The sequence below is a fragment of the Dendrobium catenatum genome, unplaced genomic scaffold (genome assembly GCF_001605985.2).
Source record: "Dendrobium catenatum unplaced genomic scaffold, ASM160598v2 fragScaff_scaffold_847, whole genome shotgun sequence".
NCBI lineage: Eukaryota > Viridiplantae > Streptophyta > Magnoliopsida > Asparagales > Orchidaceae > Dendrobium > Dendrobium catenatum.
In genome coordinates, this window is record NW_021319309.1 from 6,148,576 (window position 1) to 6,172,006 (window position 23,431).

The 23,431-nt window shown below is 35.5% G+C and overlaps 2 protein-coding genes and 1 long non-coding RNA gene across 3 annotated transcripts; all 3 read right to left on the reverse strand.

The window, feature by feature from the left end:
• Positions 1–6,377: 6,377 nt before the first annotated feature.
• On the reverse strand, positions 6,378–12,071 carry LOC114580174. The gene is made up of 3 exons (XR_003701492.1): positions 11,861–12,071; positions 6,803–7,476; positions 6,378–6,691 (listed from the first exon to the last, which is right to left on the reverse strand). It is a non-coding gene; the product is annotated as an uncharacterized LOC114580174 (long non-coding RNA).
• Positions 12,072–12,384: 313 nt separating this feature from the next.
• On the reverse strand, positions 12,385–13,334 carry LOC110111498 (nuclear transcription factor Y subunit C-9). Its single transcript, XM_020843404.2, has one exon. The coding sequence runs from the start codon at positions 13,163–13,165 to the stop codon at positions 12,647–12,649; it is 519 nt and encodes a 172-aa protein (XP_020699063.1). The 5' UTR covers positions 13,166–13,334; the 3' UTR covers positions 12,385–12,646.
• Positions 13,335–21,494: 8,160 nt separating this feature from the next.
• LOC110111518 (nuclear transcription factor Y subunit C-2-like) lies at positions 21,495–21,878 on the reverse strand. Its single transcript, XM_020843433.2, has one exon. It carries the CDS (start codon positions 21,876–21,878, stop codon positions 21,495–21,497), a length of 384 nt encoding a protein of 127 aa, XP_020699092.1.
• Positions 21,879–23,431: the final 1,553 nt, after the last annotated feature.

Sequence of the window (23,431 nt, forward strand, 5' to 3'; positions counted from 1 at the left end):
TAGTTATTATATTAAATAAAAAACATGGATTTAAATTTTTTTATATAATTTCTAATTTAATTTTATTAATATCTACATTCTTCTCGAGATATTGAACTATGCATATTCTTCATAGACCCAATCAGCCACCACTGAACTTCTTAAACTCTAATCCTCAAAAATCTTCCTTGATCTTCGCCCTCAAAAACATTAATGCTCAAATTTTAGATTGCTCTTCTTCCTGGACTAATTGGGTGCTCCAATGTGTTAAACTGAAGTGGCTTTCTCATGGGGAAGATGACTTAAAATTTATCTACGCAAGAATTAGAAAGAGAAGAAATCATAGCTCTTCTCCTTTGATCTCTAATGATGATCCTCTTGTCAAGTAGGACTTGATCTCTTCTATCATTCAACACTTTGAGAAGCTTTTTAATGCTCCACAGCCTACTTCTTTATGTGAAGTCTCTTCTATTCCTAAAGGTACTATTATTCCTTCTCATTTATCTAATATGTTAACTATGATGATCTCTGATGATGAAATCAAGGCAATTATTTTTAATGGAAACTCCAACTCCTCTCCCGGACCTGACGGTTTCAATTTTGTAATGTCTTTTATAAGATAATATCCAAAATCTTGGCATTGAGAATTAAGGATATTATGCATATTATCATTGGGGAAAATCAAGCTTGTTTCATTAAAGATCGTATTGTCACTAATAATATCCTTCAAGCTTCTGAATTGCTTTTGGAGTTAGAAAAAGTCTGCAAAGAAAAATTTGTTTTGTGCTAAGTTGAATATTCGGAAGGCCTTTGGTTCTGTTTCAAGAGATTTTCTTCTGGCCAGAATGAGTCAAAAAGGTTTTCCCCCTCTCTTCATGCATTGGGTTAAAGCTTGTATATGGGATGTTCACTTCTCCATTTGTATTGATGGAGCTCTAGAGGAATATTTTCACTCCTCCTCGGGTCTCAGACAAGGAGGTCCCCTTAGCCCTTATCTGTTATGTATTGTAATGGATGTCTTTACTTGTATGATTGATAATCCTGATGTTCGGGATAGATTTATTGGGATCCAAACGAAGGACATGCAAATTTCACACCTTCTTTATGTTGATGACCTTCTCAGTTTTGGAGAAGCGACAAAGCACAATTGCAAGGTCTTTATGGATGTATTAGACTCCTTTGCGAAGGTTTCTGGCTTAATGGTAAACCATGAAAAAAGTAAGCTCATAATCTCAAACTTCATATCTTCTCCTACGGATATTTGGGTGGCCCTTAATATGCATTCTTATTGTGCAAAGATGATATACCTTGGAATTCCCATTTCCGCCAAGAAACACTGTATAGTTGATTTTCAACCTCTTCTGCACTCCATTTCGGATCATTTGGCTGGGTGGAAAGCTAGTTTGCTTTCTCTTATTGGTCATCTTCAATTTTTAAAATATACAGTCTGGAATACAATAGCTTATTGGATTCGAGAAGCTATAATACCAAAGTCTTGTCTTAAGAGTTTAAACATGATGTGTGTTAGATATCTTTATTTTGGAGACACGGAGGCTAAAAAATTACATCTCATAGCTTGGAAGAGAACATGTAAGCCCAAATTTTTTTGGGGGTTGGGCATTCCGGATCTTCAAGCCCTTCAATTTGCAAATTCTTGTTCTTTGTTTTTCAGATTTTACAACTCTAAATCAACCCTCTTCTCTTATCTGAATACTAAATATGGCACTCCTTGGACTCCGGTTCATTACAAAGCTTCTTCTCTTTGGAGAGAAAATGGGAAAGTGGCCTTGCAGATTTCATCATGTATCCATTTTGACATCAAATCTAAAGGTAAAATTGCTATGGTATGGGATCCGTGGATTGGTGGTAGGCCACTTTTGTCTGTTCTCCCCAACTGTAATTTGGAATCTATTATCCAAAATCATGCAAAGGTATCTGATTTTCTAGTGGAGGGAGTTTGGAATTCTCCGAGCAATGTTAAAGATGTTTTATTTCAAATTATTGGGCATACTCAGGTTAATCTTGACTCTACTTATACTATTGCTTGGAAAGATAGGAAGAAGCCTTGTTTTTCATCCTTTATCAAATTTTGTTTTCGGGAGGATACCATATCTGATTGGACTAACTTAGTATGGCATAAACATCATGCACTGAAATATTCGATATGCACTTGGACTGCTTTAAATAGTGGGCTTAAAACTACTGAGGAGCTTATCAAAAGGAACATGGTGGTTCAGCCTAATTGCTCTTTATGCTTCTTACATGCTGAAACTAATTTTCACGTTCTTGTTGAATGTGACTATGCCTTCTCTGTTTTAAAAAAGTTGATTCATGTTTTAGGAGACTTTCTATTGAGACCTCAACTTGTACAAGTTCTTCAGTTTTTGGGAGAAAGGAACTACTTGTTGAATAACCAAAAAGGATTTCTTCTCCTTATAGTTTGTTGTGCCACATACTATCTTTGGAGAGAAAGAAATGAAAGAAAATTTAATTATAAATTTAGGAGTGTTTCGACTTTATGCTCTATCATTAAATTGGCACTTGAGGAGAAAGTCTCCACATGGAAGCATTGTGATGATCTGAGAATCCCTGAGCCTTCTTAATGAATCTCAGCTGGGTGGTTGTTCTTTTTGGATGAAGGTTTATGTCCATTTCTATTGGTTGGATGTTGTTTTTTGGCTAGAGGAATATGTTGTTTAGTTCATATGTCTGGTCTATTTTTTTGTTGTTCTGTGCTGCTCAGGTTGGAAGGGAGTTATGGCAGGAATTTTGTTTGCATTCCTTTATGCTTTCGTTGGTTTTTTTATTGCCTACTACCGGCTGGTTCACTTTGATGGGGAATTACTTGCTGCTTTCGATGTATCTGGTCCATGGATGGTCTTTTTGGCAACCTCTGGCTATTTTATATGGTTGGTTTTCATGGCAGGACAATGATGTAGCTGCTAATCATCTACTTGGAGGGCCTCACGGGCAAACAGAAGATATATGTTTGGTGACGTTGGATTTATGTTGGTTTGTGTTTGATTAGCAGTCTGAGTCCGTTTTTTTGCTCATTCCAATATTTTGCTAGCTTCTTCTCTTTGTTGCATATCTATTTTTTATTCTTTTTGGGAGGTATAGATTTTGGGTTACTCCTCTTCTTATTTTGTATGAGGTCTAACCTTTTTATTATACTTTACTTGAAACTTTCTTTCATAAAATTATATGAGTTGCTGCCCTCATATTCCCCCAAAAAAAAAAAAAATCAGCCACCACTTTTGGTTGTCAAACGAAGTGCTTCGATTAGAATGGATTTCTTACTGAAGTCATAAGTACAAATTTTTTTTATTTTTTCCTAAAAAATTATTTTAAAAAATAATAAAAAAATCAACCCAAACCAAACTGAAGTTATAATAAGAATTTAATAAATTATATACACATTAAATTTTTCTCGTAATATTTTATAAATTTTCTTATATAAACACCAATCTATTTGAAACGTCAAATATATTAGAGTTAAAAAAAATCAAATTATTTAGTTTTTTTGCTTATTTTTAATTTATTTTTTAAATTACGTTTTTTTCTTAATTAATTTTTTATTAGACATCTTATTAAAATTTTACCAAATTCAAAAGATTCATTTCTCAAAAATTTGCACTTCAAAAACTTAGTTCTATGGCTTCGATCTCTGGCCTGAAACAAGAAGGAATCATAACCTATGTTACTATGTTAGAGGAGGGGGAGAGAGAGAGAGAGAGAGAGAAGAGAGAGAGAGAGAGAGAGAGGTAACCTGTGGAGGAGGAACTTTTATTAGGTCCTCTGACCGGACGTATCTCTACGTTCGGTTATCACTGAGTTACTCAATTTTTGCTTGGTATTACTTGACAATAACGAGAAATACTGCTCTATGAAGGCCAATACTGAGTAATACCGAGCAATATCGAGTCTTTTCTAGAAAAAAACTCGGTATTTTCTAGATAAACTCAGTATTACTCGGTATTGCTCAGTATTTGTCTTCACATAATAGTATTTCTCGTTATTGCAGATATTGCTCGATATTTGCTCGGTATTTCTCATTTTCTATCTGCTACGTGGCGCGATCTGAATACCGGCCAAACGTAGCTCTACATACGTTCACCGGACCAAATAAAAGTTGAGGAGAGGCAGGTGCCGAATCAGACTTAGGCTTCGTTTCAAAGAGCTTTCTTGATGATTTCTAAAAAAAAAAATTAGCGCAAAAAATTTATTCTAAAAAATCATTTTCTAAAATAATAAAGTTGTCCCAAATGAAACTTTAATTTTTATGGGCAACAAATTTATAAGAAAATAAGACAAAATTCATAATAAATTTTTATATTGCATTATAATTATATAACTTATTTGAGTGATTTAGTTCTCTTGTATTGTATAATATATTATCATTTATGTGATATAAGATTTTTTATTTGTCTATACTTTAAATGAATTGATAAACTTTCATTTATCTTGTAAGACTATTCTGGATTTTGAAGAGATTATCCCACATAAAAGACTAAACCTTTTATGCTTCTTTGAATGTTCGAGCTTGCAACAAAGAGAGATTATCCCTAAAATAAATTTCTCCTCCGAACTTCGACCTTCAGATGAGCAAACGATGGCAGGACCGACGAAGGAACGAAATGCAACCGAAGCATGAAAAGAGATCGATTAGGACAAGAAATAATAAGTAAAGGAGACAAATTACTAAATTATCCTAATTATAAAGAGAGTTTTAATTTTTTTAGAGGGGGCAATTGCCCCCAAGGAGAAGGGTATTCTTGTGAATCGTTATAGGAGGGATAAATCAAATCATCTTCAGTGGAAGATTAAACCATATTATCTTGTATGGAGGGATTAATTATCACCTTCATCACTCGTAAGGAGCCATTGATTGGTACATCCAAAGCTCATCACTCATAAGGATCTCATGAATTATGATGTTCTTCATAGAATGGTTTGAACCAGTTGTTTGAACGAAACCTTAATCTAATTGAAAAAGCAGACAGCGGCAGGATGAGGAAAGCTCTTGATCTCCGGTCCAAATCTCCTCTCATCAAATTTTCTAATGGAATTAGCGAGTTTAGGCATTCTTTTTTAATAATTTGTTCAAGTGTATGTGTGCTATATAGAATTGTGCTGATGTTTCTCTTAACCGTCTCAAGTTCAAAATACATCCCCAGAAAAAAAAAAAAAAAAAAAAGTGCTGATGTTTCTCTTAACCGTCTCAAGTTCAAAATACATCCCCAGAAAAAAAAAAAAAAAAAAAAAAAAAAAAAAAAAAAGAGGATAAATGGTACAATACCAAAAGGAGCAGAAGAGCTTGCCCAACCATACTACCATAGCAAGGAGAGAGAGAGAGATTGAATTTGCAAGGCAGGCTATATTCAAACTTAAAATATTCTTCACACACAAAGGTCTTTTATATAACGTGGATAGGATGAGGGATTTCTCTCCCACCCAAAATTTCATCTTGCTTTCACATGAAATGAAATCCAATTTTAAATAAAACTCATACGAAATGTTAATCATGCACTTGAAAAGATAAAAAGAAACATTGTCCACTAAGTTGAATGAAGTTAGATAGAAAATTTAATTGGATAATAATATGGGTGGGTCTATCCAAGTGCTAAATCATCTCAAACAACAACATCAAGCATTTATTCCGCTACTTGAGATTTGCTATATGAATATTTTTCCCCATTGTTTTGTTATAAGTCAAATTTTCATTTAAATCTAATAAGAAAAAATGTTTCCAATATTTTCTAACCGAATCTTTTAAGGTCTACATCTACCTTTCTTAATATAGGCAATCTAATACATCTAGTCTCCTAATAGGGTCATCAGAAGTCTGATGTTTTGTGTCTAAATCATCTAAGGTGACTCTCTCTAATCTTATCTACCATTGGAGCAGCTCCAACTTTTTCACATATATACTCGTTACACATTATATCTCTAAGAGTGAAGCCACTCACCCACTTGAACATCTTCATCTTTGAAACACTCAACTTACTTTTAATCTTTTATATTTCTCTTTTAATGGCCAACATTCTGCGCTATCCAAAAGTCATCTTATAGGTTTTTGCAGTTGCTAATTTAAACAAACGGATGAAAGACAATTATGTGGCAACTCTAAAAGACTTGTATTGAAAATATAATTGTTGAAATCAACACTGGTATTAGCATAAATAAAGGTCACTAGAAACTTAATAGATGAGAAAACATCAGATAAACATAGTTGAATTGTGATTAAGCAAACAGTGTAAGGGTAATTGGTATTAGCATAAATAAAGGTCACTAGAAACTTAATAGATGAGAAGACATCAGATAAACATAGTTGAATTGTGATTAAGCAAACAGTGTAAGGGTAATTGGCATTAGCATAAATAAAGGTCACTAGAAACTTAATAGATGAGAAGACATCAGATATCTTTTTCATTTATAGTGATGGTGATCTCATCGGAAAGGATATATGCGGTGAAGATATGAACAGTAAAGCCAACCTCAATATATTTACAATGAGGGGTCAACAGGTGTAAGGGGTTTCAATTTTACTAGCAATTTTAGAAATATTCTTTATTAATCAATAACAGAGGGGGAGATTAGAGATTTTTTACCCAAATGAAAATGTCTTCGTAATCCTCCTTGATAGAAAACAAACTCAGATGTCTCTCTTAAAAATAAAAGGTCAAATGTCAATAAACCATTTCCATTTCATCTGCACAAGTAAAATTGAACAGGATTAAGCCATATAAGAAAACTAATAGATCAAACGCACTTTTGTGTTTCCACAATTTGCTCACTACAATTAAAAGATGGCATAACCCACCAAAGCGCATCACCAAACCTAATCTCCTTCTTCAACCTCCTCACCTGGAGAAGATCTCATCTTCAGCGCATGGGATATAGTTCAGATAAGTTTTCGAACCGAGGAATGTGAAAAGCAAATGTTTCCAATTCATCACAGTTTGGAGTCGAATGAGAGAGAAGAAGACGGGAGTGAGATTCATTGAGATGAGATAGCTTAGGTTGATCCATGGATTAGGTCAAAAGACCTTGGGGCAAGATGCTCCTCTAAAGCTCGAGGAGAAATCAAGAAGAGACGAGGAGAACACAAAAGAAGAACGAAAAAAAAAAGTATCGACACAGGTTTCGTTTGGGACGGCTTTCTTTCTGATTATTAAAGCAACTTTCTAGTTCAAAATTTTTTAATTTTGTACTAAAAAGCTACTTTAATGAGCAGAAAGAAAGCCATCCCAAACGAAGCCACATAATAGAAAATTCTAACCCTAGTTGTTAATTAAGAAAAGCTTTAAAAAAATAAATAAAAAATAATCAAGAAAAGAGTAAAGATAAATAAATAAATAAACTGACACTGGCCTGACGCTTCAATCGGATGTGTTGTTATGGAGAAATTATTCGGTGCAAACACTGAACGTAGCTCTACATCCTGACGCAAATACAATAACGCCATGTTGCGCCCCAACGACCCGACGACCCAACCTGCTGACAATGGTGATTAGTTAGAACTCTAGAACTCTTCAAAACTCTTAGCATTTTTCTCTTCTTTCAAATTAAAATCCTTTTCACCTAGAAAATGGGGTTTATTTATATTTTTTTTCTGGTGGCATTTTGGTTAATATAGCCAAAATCCCAAAATGCTCCATCCAATGGCACGTATTGATTCACTTAATCATATTATTCTTAAAACATTTACATGACATAATGATCTCATGATTGAGCGATCAAGCTCGTTGAATTCCTCTCATCAAGACACTTGAGTTGACAATAAGTGTACAAGATTGAGGATCATTTGGTCCACTAATTAAATTCCTAAAGGTTTCAACCACATTTCAAGTGCTAGATTTAGACTCAATTTGAAGGCAGATCAGATTACCTTATGGCAATGGGTTCATCACATTGAAATGTTTAGTCCAACTATAAGTTTGCTTAAATAGGAGTTTGAATGGTTCGAAAAATTTAATTGTGGAAGTTTCCAACTCATATTTCTCCTAGAAATTTGTGCTTGATTGGATGAATTTCTAGTGACATATTAATGGGGACATCGAAACTTGAAAACTCTATTAGAGACATGGTCGTCGATCTACGGCCACGATTGAGTCGATGTAATTCTAAGTCATATTATGTATTTTTCTTTATTATTTTATGTTGTATTTGCTTTATTAGTGTTTTCGCTTTTACCCCTTAAGAGAGGTCGTATGTAAGCCTAGAGGGCATCGTCGAGTTCTTATGAGAGTTTGAGAGAGATTGGAGCGAGATCCATTTGAGCGGGAATTTAGATCACCCACCAATCTTGGAGACGGCCGGGTTTGTCGTTTTTCTTATTTATCAAGTTTTCCTTTTCCCTTCATCATCTAGCTGCCGGCCTAAGGTCTCGCTCAATCCCTAGGCCGCTGGCCGCCTAATCCCCCCACCTACCCGCCAGCTTCACCATACCACCACCCCTCCACCGAAATCCCCATAAGCCTCCAACCTAGCCGCCGGCCTCACTTCTCCCATCTTCCCTCCACAATTCAAATCCCTCTTGAATACCTTCCATAAGTGGTCAATCTTAATTTAAGAAAGCTTATTTTCAAATTTCAAAATAATTTGAATTTGAAAATTATTTTGTAGTTTAGGAAATTTGTTTTAGAAAAGATACTAAATTAAATCCTATTTAAATTTCAAATTAATTGAGATTTAATTATATCTTTCCTAATCTCTAAATCCCAAATTAAGCAACCCCTAATCTCTCCCCACAATCCCCTCCTAGCCTTGAAGCCGCCGGCCCCCCTTATTAAATCCCATGGGATTTATTCCCTAAATCCTCTAAACTCCTCTTGGAAACAATTCCTAATTCCCCCTCCACCTCCTTTGGCCAAAATCCCCTAAGCCCCACCTATTTAATTTATTTCCAAAGGAAAATCTCTCCTTTTGGAATTAAACTAAAGCCCCTCCCCTCTCCCTTGTCGCCGGCCCCTCTCTCCCCTCCTCTTTCTTGATTAAATAATCAAGGGGATTAATTGGAGAATTGTTTGAACACTTTCCCTCCACCAAAATCTGAACCAAATTAAATTCCCTCCCTCCTTCCTTGGCCGGCCATCCCCTTCTCCTCTCTACTTCAATTTTGAGAGAAACTTCTTTCTCTCTAGTGGAGCCTCCGGCTATACATCATCCTTCCAAAGCCAATGAATTACGGATTTGCTTACGATGAGCAAAGATACGTTAACATCCTCCACTCCACCTTTGATTTCAACCTGGAGGTTGATCATTTCATCGAAAAGTACGTGGACTGCATTATTTTCACGCTATCGGAGGCCATCGACGAGCAACTTGCCGGCGCCCATTGGCAAATTGTCTTCGGACCTTCTCAAGGGTGAACTTCTTCCCCTTTTCATTTACTTTCCTAATCCCTTAATCTTGTAGGTGGTGACAAGTCACAAGGAGCCATGCTTCGCCTTATGCCTAAGCTTAGTAAACGTTGGATTGAGTGTGCTTTCTATGTTACTATCTTATTGTTAGATTAGAGATTTTTATTGAAAGCTACTTAATTCGCATGTTGTTGAAATTCTAAGCTGTTTTGATAATCCGAGTGTTTGGCATGTGATTTGGCCTAAGCGTGACTACCCCTCTTACATTTCATTTTGTCATTTTGATTGTAAATATTTTAAATCATAATTGTTTTTATCAAGAAATCGTGCAAAATCTTATCGCATCCATTTAAAAGCACAATAATCCTGCATCACATATAAATAATATGTAGCTACAAGTAAACCAATTAGTCAACAACAAAAGATAACTTCTTCCTTTCTTCCATTCCTTCCATTCAAGTACATTTATTTGAGTTGTCATTCTCAAGTAGGCCCATTAACTCAAAAGCTTAAGCCTTAAGGTATGGCTCAAAAATGTAAACCAAAGTAAATTCATTCAAACTCAATTCTCAGAAACTAGAATAAAGTGAAATGGGTTGAAAAAAAAAACATGATTGAATGCTACTTATATGAAGTCTCGCATACACATAGATTAAAGGCAAAAACACATGGATATTTGCATTTGCCAATAAAATAAAGCTAACAGGAAATGCTGATAGAGTTTAAAATCATAACCCCAATAACAATCCCAGATGAGAAAGATCAATTGCTCATATTAAGTTGATAGACAATAATAAAACTTCTGCTGAAAGTAAAAATATGAATCAAATTTTGATTCTCTCTAGTGTTTTAGAGTTCCCAAGGAGCAGCATTCCATAAACTAACTCGACAAGGTGACAGGCACGCAAGAGTTTGTTAGGGCTTGGACATTACACGTACGTGTTGCACCACAACTTAACTAAATATTAATGAAAAAAAAAGTAATAAGGGTTGGTTAGGATGTCACTGACAATAGAAGCACCACAACTTAACCTGATTGTATTGAAAAATGAAGCAAGGGTTAGCTAGAATATCACTCATCAATGATTGACAACAATTTAACCAAACAGAATTAAAAGGTAAGCTATAGTTCTAGGTCTAAAACAGAAATTACAACATGTAATTTAGGGGCTTTAATTGAGAAGACAATAAAATGAAGACAATAATTAGAAAAGAATTATTATTGCTTGTATATAAGGGAAAAAAAAACAAAAAGAGGTACAAGAAAAAGTTACTAATGCAGATTGGATTGGATAGTAATGGGCATAGAGTTAAAGGATACAATTATAATGAATAAGATCAATAATTGGGTGGTTATTACTAAGCTAATTATTGATGAAAATTTTGTACATGTTATTAGTGAATATGATTCTCAAGTTAAATTAGAAGACAGATTGAAAAAATCAAATTTCGGGAATGGATGAATGAAAACACACAACTGCGAATGAAAGAACTTATGTCAAGGGTGACTTGAATGTATACATTCCAATAGATAATTCATGGGAAAATTAATGATAATTATAGAATAGTAGGAAAAAAAATGCAACGGGTACTATGGCTAGCTCCAAGAGAATATGATCATAGAAAGTTTTAGAAATATCTAGAAACAACTTGTGCGTAAGTAGGGATACGTAGTGATAGAGTAAGAAGGCACCAAAAATTACTAAGGAATATAAATATAAATTCAAAGATTGGCAAAAGATGAATGCTATTAAGGTTTATAAAATTTATACGAAAACTAGAAATCTAACAAAGAGGATAATAAGGAGGCACAGAAAATTATAAAGGGATATAAATATTAATTTAAAGAGTGGTAAAATGGAATACTATTAAAGCTTAAAATGTTTACAAGAAACCAAAAAATATTGCCAAAAGAAATATAAAACGAATTATAAATTAGAGGGACAGATACTAACAGCTACTAAGGGTCGTTCAAAATGGACTTTAGTGGTATTGATATTTATAAAAAAGAATAGACAATATACCCATTAAATGGAATTATAAATTTGGTATTGAGGAATTAGGAAGCAAAAGAAGTAGAATAAACATAAACTTTGATAAAATTTATCCAAAAAGATTAAAAAAGAATAGGTTTTACAACAATGCAACCCTATACAAAAAAAAAATAAAAAGATAAAAATAACCTCAAAATAGTTAGGATTTAGGAATAATAGAAATGATGATGATAATGAAAGATAGGGTTTAAAAAAAACAACTCAAATTGTTGTGAAGTAATTATCGAGAGATTATATGCAAGTTAGATTAAAAAATATATATCAACAACAATTACAGAACAAACTATATACCATTTTGTTGTGAACCTATAAATACAAGAAGCATAATATGTATGAGAAAGAATACGAATTGTATTTAGCTGTATTGCCAAACCATTTATGTAAGAGCCATAGAACATCAAAGATAAAATTCATGTTTGGCAATACTAAACAATGAAATTAAAGTTTTAATAGAAGTCATACTGTAACAGAATTTGTCCAACTTCATCACACCATTCAACTCAAATCTGATGGAATGAGACCAAACCCTGGTGACTTGACCTGAATAGATTGTTCAAAATTACAACCAAATAACATCACAATCAACAAATTTTTAAATAGAAGCCACTGATCCCACTGAAAAAACACTGAGGTTTCTGCAAAATTAGTGAAAAAGCATAAAAGGAATCATGTAAAGTGCAAATCGCATGATGAGAAACTACTCCATAAAATTTAAATAAACTTGTTGAGTACAGAAGAAATGAAAGCCCATAAAAGATGTGTAACCAATGCAAATTCAACAAAGGATGATAGTGCGAAGAAAATGTGTTGCATCTTAGCTTCCCTTTATGCACAAGCACATTAAACTTCAACGCAATACCATGCAAATTCATTCCATAGGCCTTCTCACGGACCAATAAACCATAGGCGTGTATTATTCACAACAAGCATGACAGTACCATCATCATCAAAAAGCATGAAAAAAATCTAATATAATGGCACATAAAAAGCTAAACAGACTTATCAACTATCACAAACTGGTTCATTTACGATTCTGAAAGCACATATTACTAATATAAGAGAACATAAAATATTTTCACATCCAATTTAGCGATCAAATATAAGTTTAGATAAACAAAGCCGTTTAACTACGCAAACTAGAGAATGCGAGGCCATGATAATTTTCTAAAGGTAAGAACAACCTCAACAGCAACATAAATAAGGCCTCAGGACACAGAAGGCAGCAGGGCACTCAATTTGCCACCTCAATTATTGCGGAACGTAGTAGTACAGCGGATCAACCGGCCCACCAGGGATCGCCCTAGGAACAGCTTCGTCCCTCCCCTCCTCTCTCGGCACTATATCCACAAGGAAGTCAAAGACGTCAGTTCGGGTGATTGCAGCGGCGATATCATTCTTTTGGAGAGTCCGACGCTTGTTCTCCTCGGCGTGAGCCCATCCCCTGTGGGTGAGCTCAAGGATAAACATCTCACAGGCACGTGCGAAGACCACCGGCGCCTCGGCAGCGATCATCCGCACGTCCTCGTCAGCCTTCATGATCTTCTTGATGCGAGCTAAAGGGAGATTGTGGTTCTTGAAATCTGTGGTTTGCTCGATCTCGCGGTATTGATCGGCCCAGAAGATTTGAAGTTGCTGCTGTTGTTGTTGTTGCTGCTGGTGGTAGAGATGCTGATAGGCGGCTTGGTAGGGTGCGGCGGCGGCGGCAGGGTAGGTCACAGAGGCGGCGACGCCCATCGCCTGCGGCGTGCTGTGGTTTTGCTGATCCATGGAGATCGATGCGAGTGGGTGCCGCTGTGAATGGAGGTTTCAATTTGATCTAGAGGGGGTAGCTGAAGCTGGATTTGGATTGAGACAGCGAGCTTCTTACGGAAGGAAACAGAATTTTCTAGAAACCCTAAACAGCCGTGCGCAGGACAAACATGGGGACCGGAAGTTAAGGTGAAATTAACTTTAAAATAGGTCACATGGTATATATATAATATAGGGCAAAATTTTAAATGGAGCATAATTGCTAAAAATTTTATGATTAGAAGCATTAAAAAAAAAATTAAAAAGAAGTATCCACTTGAATAGTAACGCAAAGCAATATGGCTTTTTGCATGGAAATGCGATGGGGCTTGAATTTTTCACACAAAATGCAATTTAGGTGTGCTTTTTCTGTAGAAATATACATTTTAATTTAAATAATGACATAAAAACCTATTACTTTAGTTAAAAAATATGATTATACATGTATGTAATTTTATTTAAATTATTTATAATTATTAACTTTTATTTATAATTAAAAGTTAAAATACTTTTTTTTTTATTTTTTAATATTAAATATAATATTTATGAATTTAAATAATTTATAACTATTAGCTATTACCTTTTATTTATAATAAATATTTTTAGGAATTATATTATATTATATAAACAACAAGTCAATACCTACTTCAAAAACAGACTTTAGTTATTTATATGATATCTAAAAAAATTATATTATATCTAAATAATATAATTCCTAAAAATATTTATTATAAATAAAAGGTAATAGCTAATAGTTATAAATTATTTAAAGTCATAAATATTATATTCAATATTAAAAAATTAAAAAAATTATTTTAACTTTTAATTATAAATAAAAGTTAATAATTATAAATAATTTAAATAAAATTGAATATATGTATAATGATATTTTTTAACTAAAGTAAAAATTTTGTATGCTATTATTTAAATTAATATTTTTTCTTTCTACAGAAAACTCATGTCTAAATTGCATTTTGCATGGAAAATACAAAGTAGGATTCCGTTTTCTATTGAAAATGCAGAGCCCCAATCATGTTTCCCATGCAAAAGGTCATATTGCTTTGAATTTTGTTCAAAAGCACGATTACTATTCACGTGGATGCTCTTTTTTATTTTTTTTATGCTTCTAATCCTAAAACTTTTAGCAACTATGCTTCATTTAAAAATTTGTCCTATAATATAATATGAGTAACGGCTAAATACTATACGACTGCTGGGTTCTTTGTAATAACTAGTTCTCTTTATTTCCTTTATCCTCTATATATTCACCTGTACTCTAACTTTCTCTATATACAAAAAGTATAATTTCTTATTTTGCTCTACCCGTACTCTTCTTCTTTTTTTTTGGGACATTTAGGCCAATTAAGGCAAACTCACACACACCACGCATACACAAAGACTCGAACCCAGAACCTCTTAGTTGAAGCATAAGCTCTCAACCAACAGGCCAAGTTGAGTTGTGTTACTCTTCTTCCTCCTCTCTATTCCTTTATGGTATCAGAGCATACAGTTTTTGTTCAGACTGCGGCGGCGAACACCTAAGGTTTTTCGTTCAGACGGCAGCAACGAATTCAACAACACTCAATTCAAATCATTTCTTGCAGCTCGTGGTATTATTCATCAAACCAGCTGCCCTCACACCCCTGAACAAAACGGTCTTGCAGAACTGAAACACCGCCATCTAATAGAACTCACCCCCGATCTTCTACAAGACGCCCATCTACCCAAGCATTTTTGGACAGAAGCCGTCGCAACGGCAGTCTACCTAACAAACAGACTACCATCCACAGCCATTTCCAATCAAATTCCCTACCAAATCATGCACGGTACTCCTCCAACGTACGATCACCTTCGCACTTTCGGCTGCCTCTGCTACCCGTGGCTTCGGCCGTATGCCAATGACAAGCTCTCACCCCGCTCCCAACCGTGTGTCTTCCTCGGCTACTCATCTCATCAAAAAGGGTACAAGTGTTTCAATACTATCACTAATAAATTACATATCTCTCGTCATGTTACTTTTCAGGAAAACATTTTTCCCTATCAACAAACGGCAGAAAGTCTCGCTCCACTTCCTATCAACAAACGGCAGAAAGTCTCGCTCCACTTCCGGATACACACGTTCAATTCATCCCACCTCTCATACTTACGCCTACGCTCCTTCCGCAACCCGCATCCCACGACAGCCCTCGTCAGAACCTGCCAACTCATGCTAACCACGCACCATCCTCAGACGAGGTCAACCAAACTACTCCCATGCTGCCAGATCCTCCTACAGCATCTCCGAAAATCATTCATAAGCACTCTATGCAAACAAGGGCTAAATCTGGAATCCATAAGCCAAAACAAATTTATGACCTCTCAGCTATCAACACTAACGTGCTCACTCCTTCCACGTTTGCTCAGGCGAATAAAATTCCACACTGGCGGGCTGCTATGCATGAAGAATTCACCGCCCTCATACGTCAAGGCACGTGGTCACTTGTACCACAACCTGCTAACACTCCAATACTTGGATGTCGTTGGACGTTCAAAACAAAGCAACTACCAAACGGCTCTGTCGATCGCTACAAAGTCCGTCTGGTAGCACAAGGATTTGATCAAATGCTTGGTGTCAACTACACTGAGACCTTCAGCCCAGTCACCAAAATGCCAACCATCCGGGTTCTCCTCACTCTGGCTATCCACCGGCATTGGTCTATCCTCCAACTCGACATATCAAATGCCTTTCTCCACGGAGATCTTACCGACACAGTTTATATGCGGCAACCGCCCGGTTTCATTGACACCACACGCCCGCAACACGTATGCAAATTATAAAAATCTCTCTATGGCCTTAAACAGGCACCGAGACAGTGGTTTCATAAACTCACCTCTCTACTTCAAAAATTCGGGTTCAGGTTTAGTCGTTCCGACCCTTCTATCCTTATTCTTCATCGACAAAATGTTCACCTATACTTTCTGATTTACGTCGACGACATTCTTCTAACAGGAAACGATCCCTCCACGATTCAGTCTCTTCTTCACTATCTTCGGTCTCACTTTGCTCTCAAACAACTCGGCAACGTGTCTCTTTTTCTCGGAATTCAAATCCGATCCTCAAAACTCCCTCCGGATATCTACTCAACCAACGTCACTATGCCCTCAAGATTCTTCAAGATGCCGGACTTCAAGACTGCAGCGCAGCTCCAACACCGATCACACCATCACGATCCACTTCGACTGCTGACGACCAACTGTTCGCAGACCCTCACTTATACCGCAAGATCGCTGGAGCTCTACAGTACCTATCCATTACCCGACCAGACATTGCATTTGCCGCAAATCGAATTTTCCAACATAGGCATGCTCCTACTGATTGTCACTTTCAGCTCCTCAAGCAACTGCTGCGGTACATTAAAGGTTCGCTCAACTACGGATTACCAATCTCTCCCGGCAACCTCTCCCTCCAGACCTACGTGGATGCTGATTGGGCTTCTGACACCTCCGATCGGAAATCCATATCAGGTTTCTGCACCTATCTCGGCAACACTCTCATATCCTGGTCCGTCAAGAAGCAGACAACGGTAGCAAAGTCGTCCACCGAGGCCGAATACCGTGCTCTCTCCTCCGCTGCCTTAGACGTCCTATGGTTGCGACGCCTAGTTGAAGATCTTCAATTACCCCAACCTGCTCCTACCAACATTTATTGTGACAACACCTCCACGATCGCCTTGGCAAGAAATCCTGTCTTCCTCGCTCGCACCAAACATATCGAACTGGATTATCACTTTCTTCGCCAACATATGGATAGGGGAGCCATTTCCATTAATCACATCAGCTCTGTCGATCAGTTAGCCGATATCTTCACTAAACCGTTGGCAATCACCAAATTTCAAAGCCTTCGTGATAAATTGATCCTTCCTCTACAGGAAGATCAATTTGCGGGGGGATAATATGAGTAACGGCTAAATACTGTACGACTGCTAGTTCTTTGTAATAACTAGTTCTCTTTATTTCCTTTATCCTCTATATATTCACATGTACTCTAACTTTCTCTATATACAAAAAGTATAATTTCTTATTTTGCTCTACCCGTACTCTTCTTCCTCCTCTCTATTCCTTTATAATATACATACAAATTATATAGAGCGTGTTATGATGACATTGCTTACTTTGTATATACAAATTAAATTATATTCCGCATGCACTAATTTCTCGAAGTTAAGAGATAAGTAACAAGTTTATTGAAATTTTGTATTGAAATATCCGGATAAAAATTTGATATTAATTTTATTATTTTAAAATCTATTTATTGTAAAATAAATATCATCTTCATTATTTATAAATCACATTTATAATTTATCTATGATAGTCATCAATTGTTACCTTGATTTGTCACGAATGTTGAAGCATATTTGAATTGAAAAACATCAAATTTTTATTTGCAACCAACCAAACACTGATATCAAAAAACTTATACTTAAATTGAATGTTTAGACAAGACGAACCCGATGACACATAAATCGGTCCAATCTAAGTTCAAACATGCTAGATAATCAATGGACTGAAGCTTATTTGAAAGCTTTAAAACATTAATTGAGAACCTTATAATATCCAAATATGACATATGATTATAATCAAATCTAGTGGCTCAGCGCGACAAATCCAACGAGCCTAAAATCACTTAATTATGACATCAATAAAGCACTTAAATGCTTGATGAAGGTTTTATGATCGAAGGAATCACTATGAGCCATTTGATAGAACTCCAAATTTATCCTTAATTTTCTTCTTATTTATTGAACATGTCACTCTAAAAAATTATAAATAGATTCTTATTCTTCTTAGGGGAAGAGGAAAAAAATGATAAAAGAGAACTAGTTAGAGCTCACTTGCATTTTTCAGCCATCGTTGTCGCCGACAACCATCAGTTACTATCACTAGCAACGACCATCATTTTCAGAATACTCTAAAGATTTAAACCTCTTGTTGGGTATATTTTGTCCGCCTGCGGATACTGACTTACTAAAACTACTCTTGATAAAATTATTCCATGTTGTTGGGAATAGATTGTCTATCCATGAACATTTTATCTTTATATTCTTCCTCTTCTTCAACAGTGAAGAAATGATGATTTTTATATCACTTACGACATAGTGCATTTTACAATTATGATAGACCTTGTGATTTTTCCCTTTCTGAATTTTCACCCAAAAATTTCTCTAGATTTATTATTTTTATCTATTTGTACTGAATCTTTATACGCTGATAAGACGTGAGACACAATCTACCGACTCAAATTTTCTTGCACGCAATAATCTTAAAAGTAATTTTTATTATATTTATATATTTTTCCTCACATAAAGGCTTTTAATTTAAATTTAATTATATTGAGTTTAATTCAAGTCAAATTATTTTAATTTAAATTTAAATCAAATTTTGCTCTACATTGTACAAGATTGGACATTAATAGATGAAAGTTAGAAGAGAGTTTTAATAATTAATTTATTATATTGAAATTGTTTTATTAAGATATCCAAATAAAAATTCACCGGAATCATGGGCGGATCCCCATTGGATTGAGGGGCACTCTATAAAAAAATTTAATTTTAGAGAGTATATTTTAGAATATTTTGAGTATTTTGGATATTTTTCCCCCTCTCAAAAAAAAATTGTCCTAATTTTATTAATCCTAAGTGTCTTTGACCATCTCCCACAAAAAAAAAAATTTTTTTGTCCACCTTGAAAAAAAAAGCTAGACCGCCCCTGACCGGAACAAATTTTATAATCTTCAAATTCATTTTAAAATAAGTGTAATATATAAATATTTAGCATATAAAAATAAAAGAAGGTTGTTATAGAAACTAAAATTTTTACATTAAAGTTTTCGAAGGAAAAAAAAAATCAATGCCTAATTCAATTGAAATAATTTTATTAATTTATATTATTGATTGTAAATGATGTCCTTTCATATAATTAAAAAATACAATGATACAATATAGTATATATGATTTATGAAGGATGAATTGCATATTAGTAGTTGGAGGACCACCAAGGCGTTTGAATCTCTTCAATATATCATTTTATGATGTATTTGGTCATTCTCCTTTGAGGTAACATAAATCATAATGTTAATGCAAAGTCAGATTTGAAGTAGATGACATGCACCGTGCTTAATGGCAATGACATGTATCGATGTTATTGATGAATATAGGCAAAATTTTCAACAAGCAACAATATTGATACTGATGGCGTGCATAGGTCTTTATATGATAACTTGTATCGATATTATTGGCAACGATAGGCGGCGAAGCTAATGATGTGCATCATCCTTAAAGATGGTGGAAAATTATGAAGAATAAATTAAGAACTATTTATAGAATTTTAGGAAAAATATCATAATACTCCATCGGTGAATCCATATTCTTTTGATCATAGATTACTTTTTTCCGTATTTAAGCAACTTAATGATAACAAATTAAATTATCTTATACTAATTGGATTCATCTCATCAAGATGTTTGTTGTGATTCTAAGCACATAAAATTCATAGATCATTTGATTTTTTAAATTAATATCACAAACTTTTTAACAATGCTTCAAATATTTAATATGGACTTCCTTAGACTTTGATAAAAAAAATTTTTTTTTGATGCAATTGAATTTATCTAATCAAAACGTACATTTAGTTTTTTTATATGTTTATAAAAATAAGAGTTTAAATCATCATCAATTTAATTCTACGAGTTTCCAACTCAAACATTACATCAATATTCGTGCTTGATCAGATGAATGTTTAATTATGTATCCATATATTTACTTTGTATATATATCTTCTATCTAATTTTAAATAATATAAAGTAAATTGTTGTGAATAATAGTTTTATTTTTTATAGAATTGTTGCGTGCTAGAATATACGTTGCGGTAGAGTTAGAAAATATTCGCCTTAGCATTGCACGAGTATTCCGCACACAAACAGAAAAGAAAAATGAACACCAGAGTTTTTACGTGGAAAACCCAAAAAGGGAAAAAACCACGGGGCCTCGCCCAGTTATAAAGTTCAACTAGTGTTTGTATGAAGTACAAAGGTTGATCCGTCTTACAAATCAAGACGATCAGTTTACAATCAACTTCTCACAAAGTTACAAAGTTCTGCAAATTCCCGACGTTTCTCGAAAATTCAGCAGAGTTCCGGCATCTTTAGGTGGCAGGAAGAGCTCCGGCGGTGGTCGAGGAGCTTCTTCCTTCTCCTCCTTCTCTTCTTCTTCTCTCTCTTCACTTGAGTCCATTTGGTGTAGAATGAGGGCTCTATTTATAGTTTTTCTGGAGTGGCATAGCCCGTAAATAGACGTGAGATCATGGGCGAATTGGGAGTGTTTTTAATGGACGGCCGATATCGAATCCTTTGATCATGTACCGTTTGTTGGGCATTTGAAGGCCTTAATGATGTCGGAATTCGGCGATCTTGGGCTCGTTGGATTCGACTCGTCGAGCCGTTCGATTTGAGTATAAGCTCGTCAAAATCGAAGACCATTTGGTAACTCAAATTGCGGTTTGAACCTTCCAACAGCGCTTTGAGCCCTTCATTCGGACTCATTTGAGCTCGGATTGGGTTGATCCTGGTGTCGTTGGGTTCGTATTTCCGAGACGCTCAGTTTGACTATAAGATCGCTGAAATCGGAGTTCGGGTACTCCCAAAATTAATTTTTGAAGTTTCCAACTAGCTTTTGCCTCGAGATTCGTGCCCGACCAAGATAATTTTTGAATTACGTATCAAGAATAATAAATGTTTAAATCATATATAGGTATATTAAAAAAGCCTAACTCATTAAATTCATTAATTTTATTTCAATTAGATGCTCGAATATAAATAATCTAAAAATCTGTTATCTTTATATATCTTCTTACAATATAGCTATCACGTGTTAAAATTTTAAGATAACAGAGAAAAAAAATATTATGTTAATATTCTATAAATATTAGCCTATACATATAAATAATAGAAGTGTGCAGAAGACATTAGAATTTCTTCGCTGAGATACATAACAAGCTTAATATTATCAACTAACACTGTTCCATTTACGACTCTCAAAGCATGTATTATAATAACAGAGAACATAAAACATCTCATCAATTTACGAATCTCAAAGCATGTATTATATTTATAGAGAACGTAAAACATCTCATCAATTTACGAATCTCAAAGAATGTATTATAATAATAAAGAACATAAAACATCTCATCAATTATTGTTGCAACGAATCAATTACGCACCCCAGCAGTGATCGCCTTAGGAACTGCCTCATCCCTCTCCTTCTTCGTCCGTTGATTATACTATATCCTCAAGGAACTCAAGTCTGTCTGTCTGTCTGATTGCAGCGACTATATCATTTTTTTGGAGAGTTTGATGCTTGTTCTTTTCGGCGTGTGTCCATGCCCTGTGGGTGAGCTCGAGGATGAACATCTCGTAGGCACAAGCGAAGACCACCAGCGCCTCGTCGTCGATCATTTGCACGTCCTCGTCAGTCTCCATTATCTTCTTGATGGTAGTCAGTGAGAGATTCATGTTTTTGAAAATTTTCATTTGCTCGATCTCGCGGTACATATCGGCCCATAAGGTTCGAAGTTGTTGTTGTTGGTGGTGGTGGTGGCAGAGATGAGCGCCGGTGATGTCGCCGTTTGCTTGGGGCGTGTTGTGGTTTTGTTGATCCATCGAGATTGATGCGATTGGGCGTCGTTTTCAGTCGAGGTTTTAGTTGATCTAGAGGGGATGCAAATGCTGGATTTGGATGGAGAGGAGGAGCTAGTTATATAGAAGGAAGGAGAGCTTTTTTGGGCAAGGAGATTAGAAGCCCAACTACTCGGGCGTCTTGCAAACTTGCAATAAGGCTAGCCGTTAATATGGCGCAAGAAAAAATATGGACCGTATATTCATATATTCTGTCTGTTTTGGCATTATGGAGCTTAACGAATTTATATATATTCTTGTCTGTTTTGGGATTATGGAGGTTAACGACATAGAGAAAGTTGCATAAACTATTCATTTGTTATTTTTAGCTTCTAATAAAGATTTGTTGATTATCAAGTTGAATGGAATCAACAAATCGTGCTCTTCATAATATTCTAAATTGTGATCTACATAATACTATTGTTGCGTCCTGAAATATTCATGGTGATAGAGAAATATAAAATTTAACGTCTTAGCTACGTACGAAGATCCAATACACAATCTAATAAAAGAAAGGGTATATCGTTTATAAGTGACATTAGAGTTTTCACTTGAAAACTCCTAAATGAGTCCACTAGTGTTTACAATCAATTACAAATGAGGCATTGAGGCCCTTCATTGAGGGGGAAGGCTTTGACTTGATGTAGCAAATATGCATCATATAAAGTGCATTACATGGTGAGAATTGAAAAAATTAGTATTGACATATTCCTTTGGTTGGCAAGATCATAGCTGGCGGGCGTTGGAGGTCGGAAAGATCGTAGTCGGGTGACGGTAGTTAGAAGGACCGTAGTTGGCGGGCAACGGAGGTAAAAAAGATCGTAGTTTGAGGACATATGTCAGAAATACCATTTTGTGGAGATTGAGGTTGGAAGAATCGTAGTCAGTAGGTGACGAAAGTTAGAAAGTTTGTTGTTTGGCTCCGTAAGTCGGAAGGACTGTAGTTGGCGAAGGAAGCCATAAGGACTTTAGTCACCAGGCGATGAAGGTCCGAAGGACCGTTGTTTGGCGACGAATGTTAGAAGGACCGTAGTCGATGGGCGACATTGGTCAGAAAGACTTTTGTCTTGCGACGAAGGTCGGAAGGACCGTACGTAGTTAGCATGCAACAATGGTAATTAGAAAGACCGTTGTTTGACAACGGGGGTCGAAAGAATAACCTTAGTCGACGAGCGACAAAGGTTAGAAGGATCGTAATCGGCTACTGATAGTGGCCAAAAATATAGTAGTCGGCGGGCGACAGTGATCAGAAAGACCATTGTCTGGCGACAGAGGTCGGAAGGACTATAGTTGACCACTGGGTGGAAGTCCAACGACGATATGTGACCAGGTAGAAATCTAACGTTTGTTGGTGGTCGGGTGTAAGTCTAACAATAATTGGAAGCTGGGTGGAAGTCCAGTATCAGTTGGTGGTCAGATAGAAGTCCAGCGTCAGCCGGTGGACGAGCGGAAGTACAGCGATAGAACAACGATGGTCGGTGGTCCCATATTTGTCTCGTCGAGCCGATCGATTCAAGTATAAGCATGTCACCTTTGGA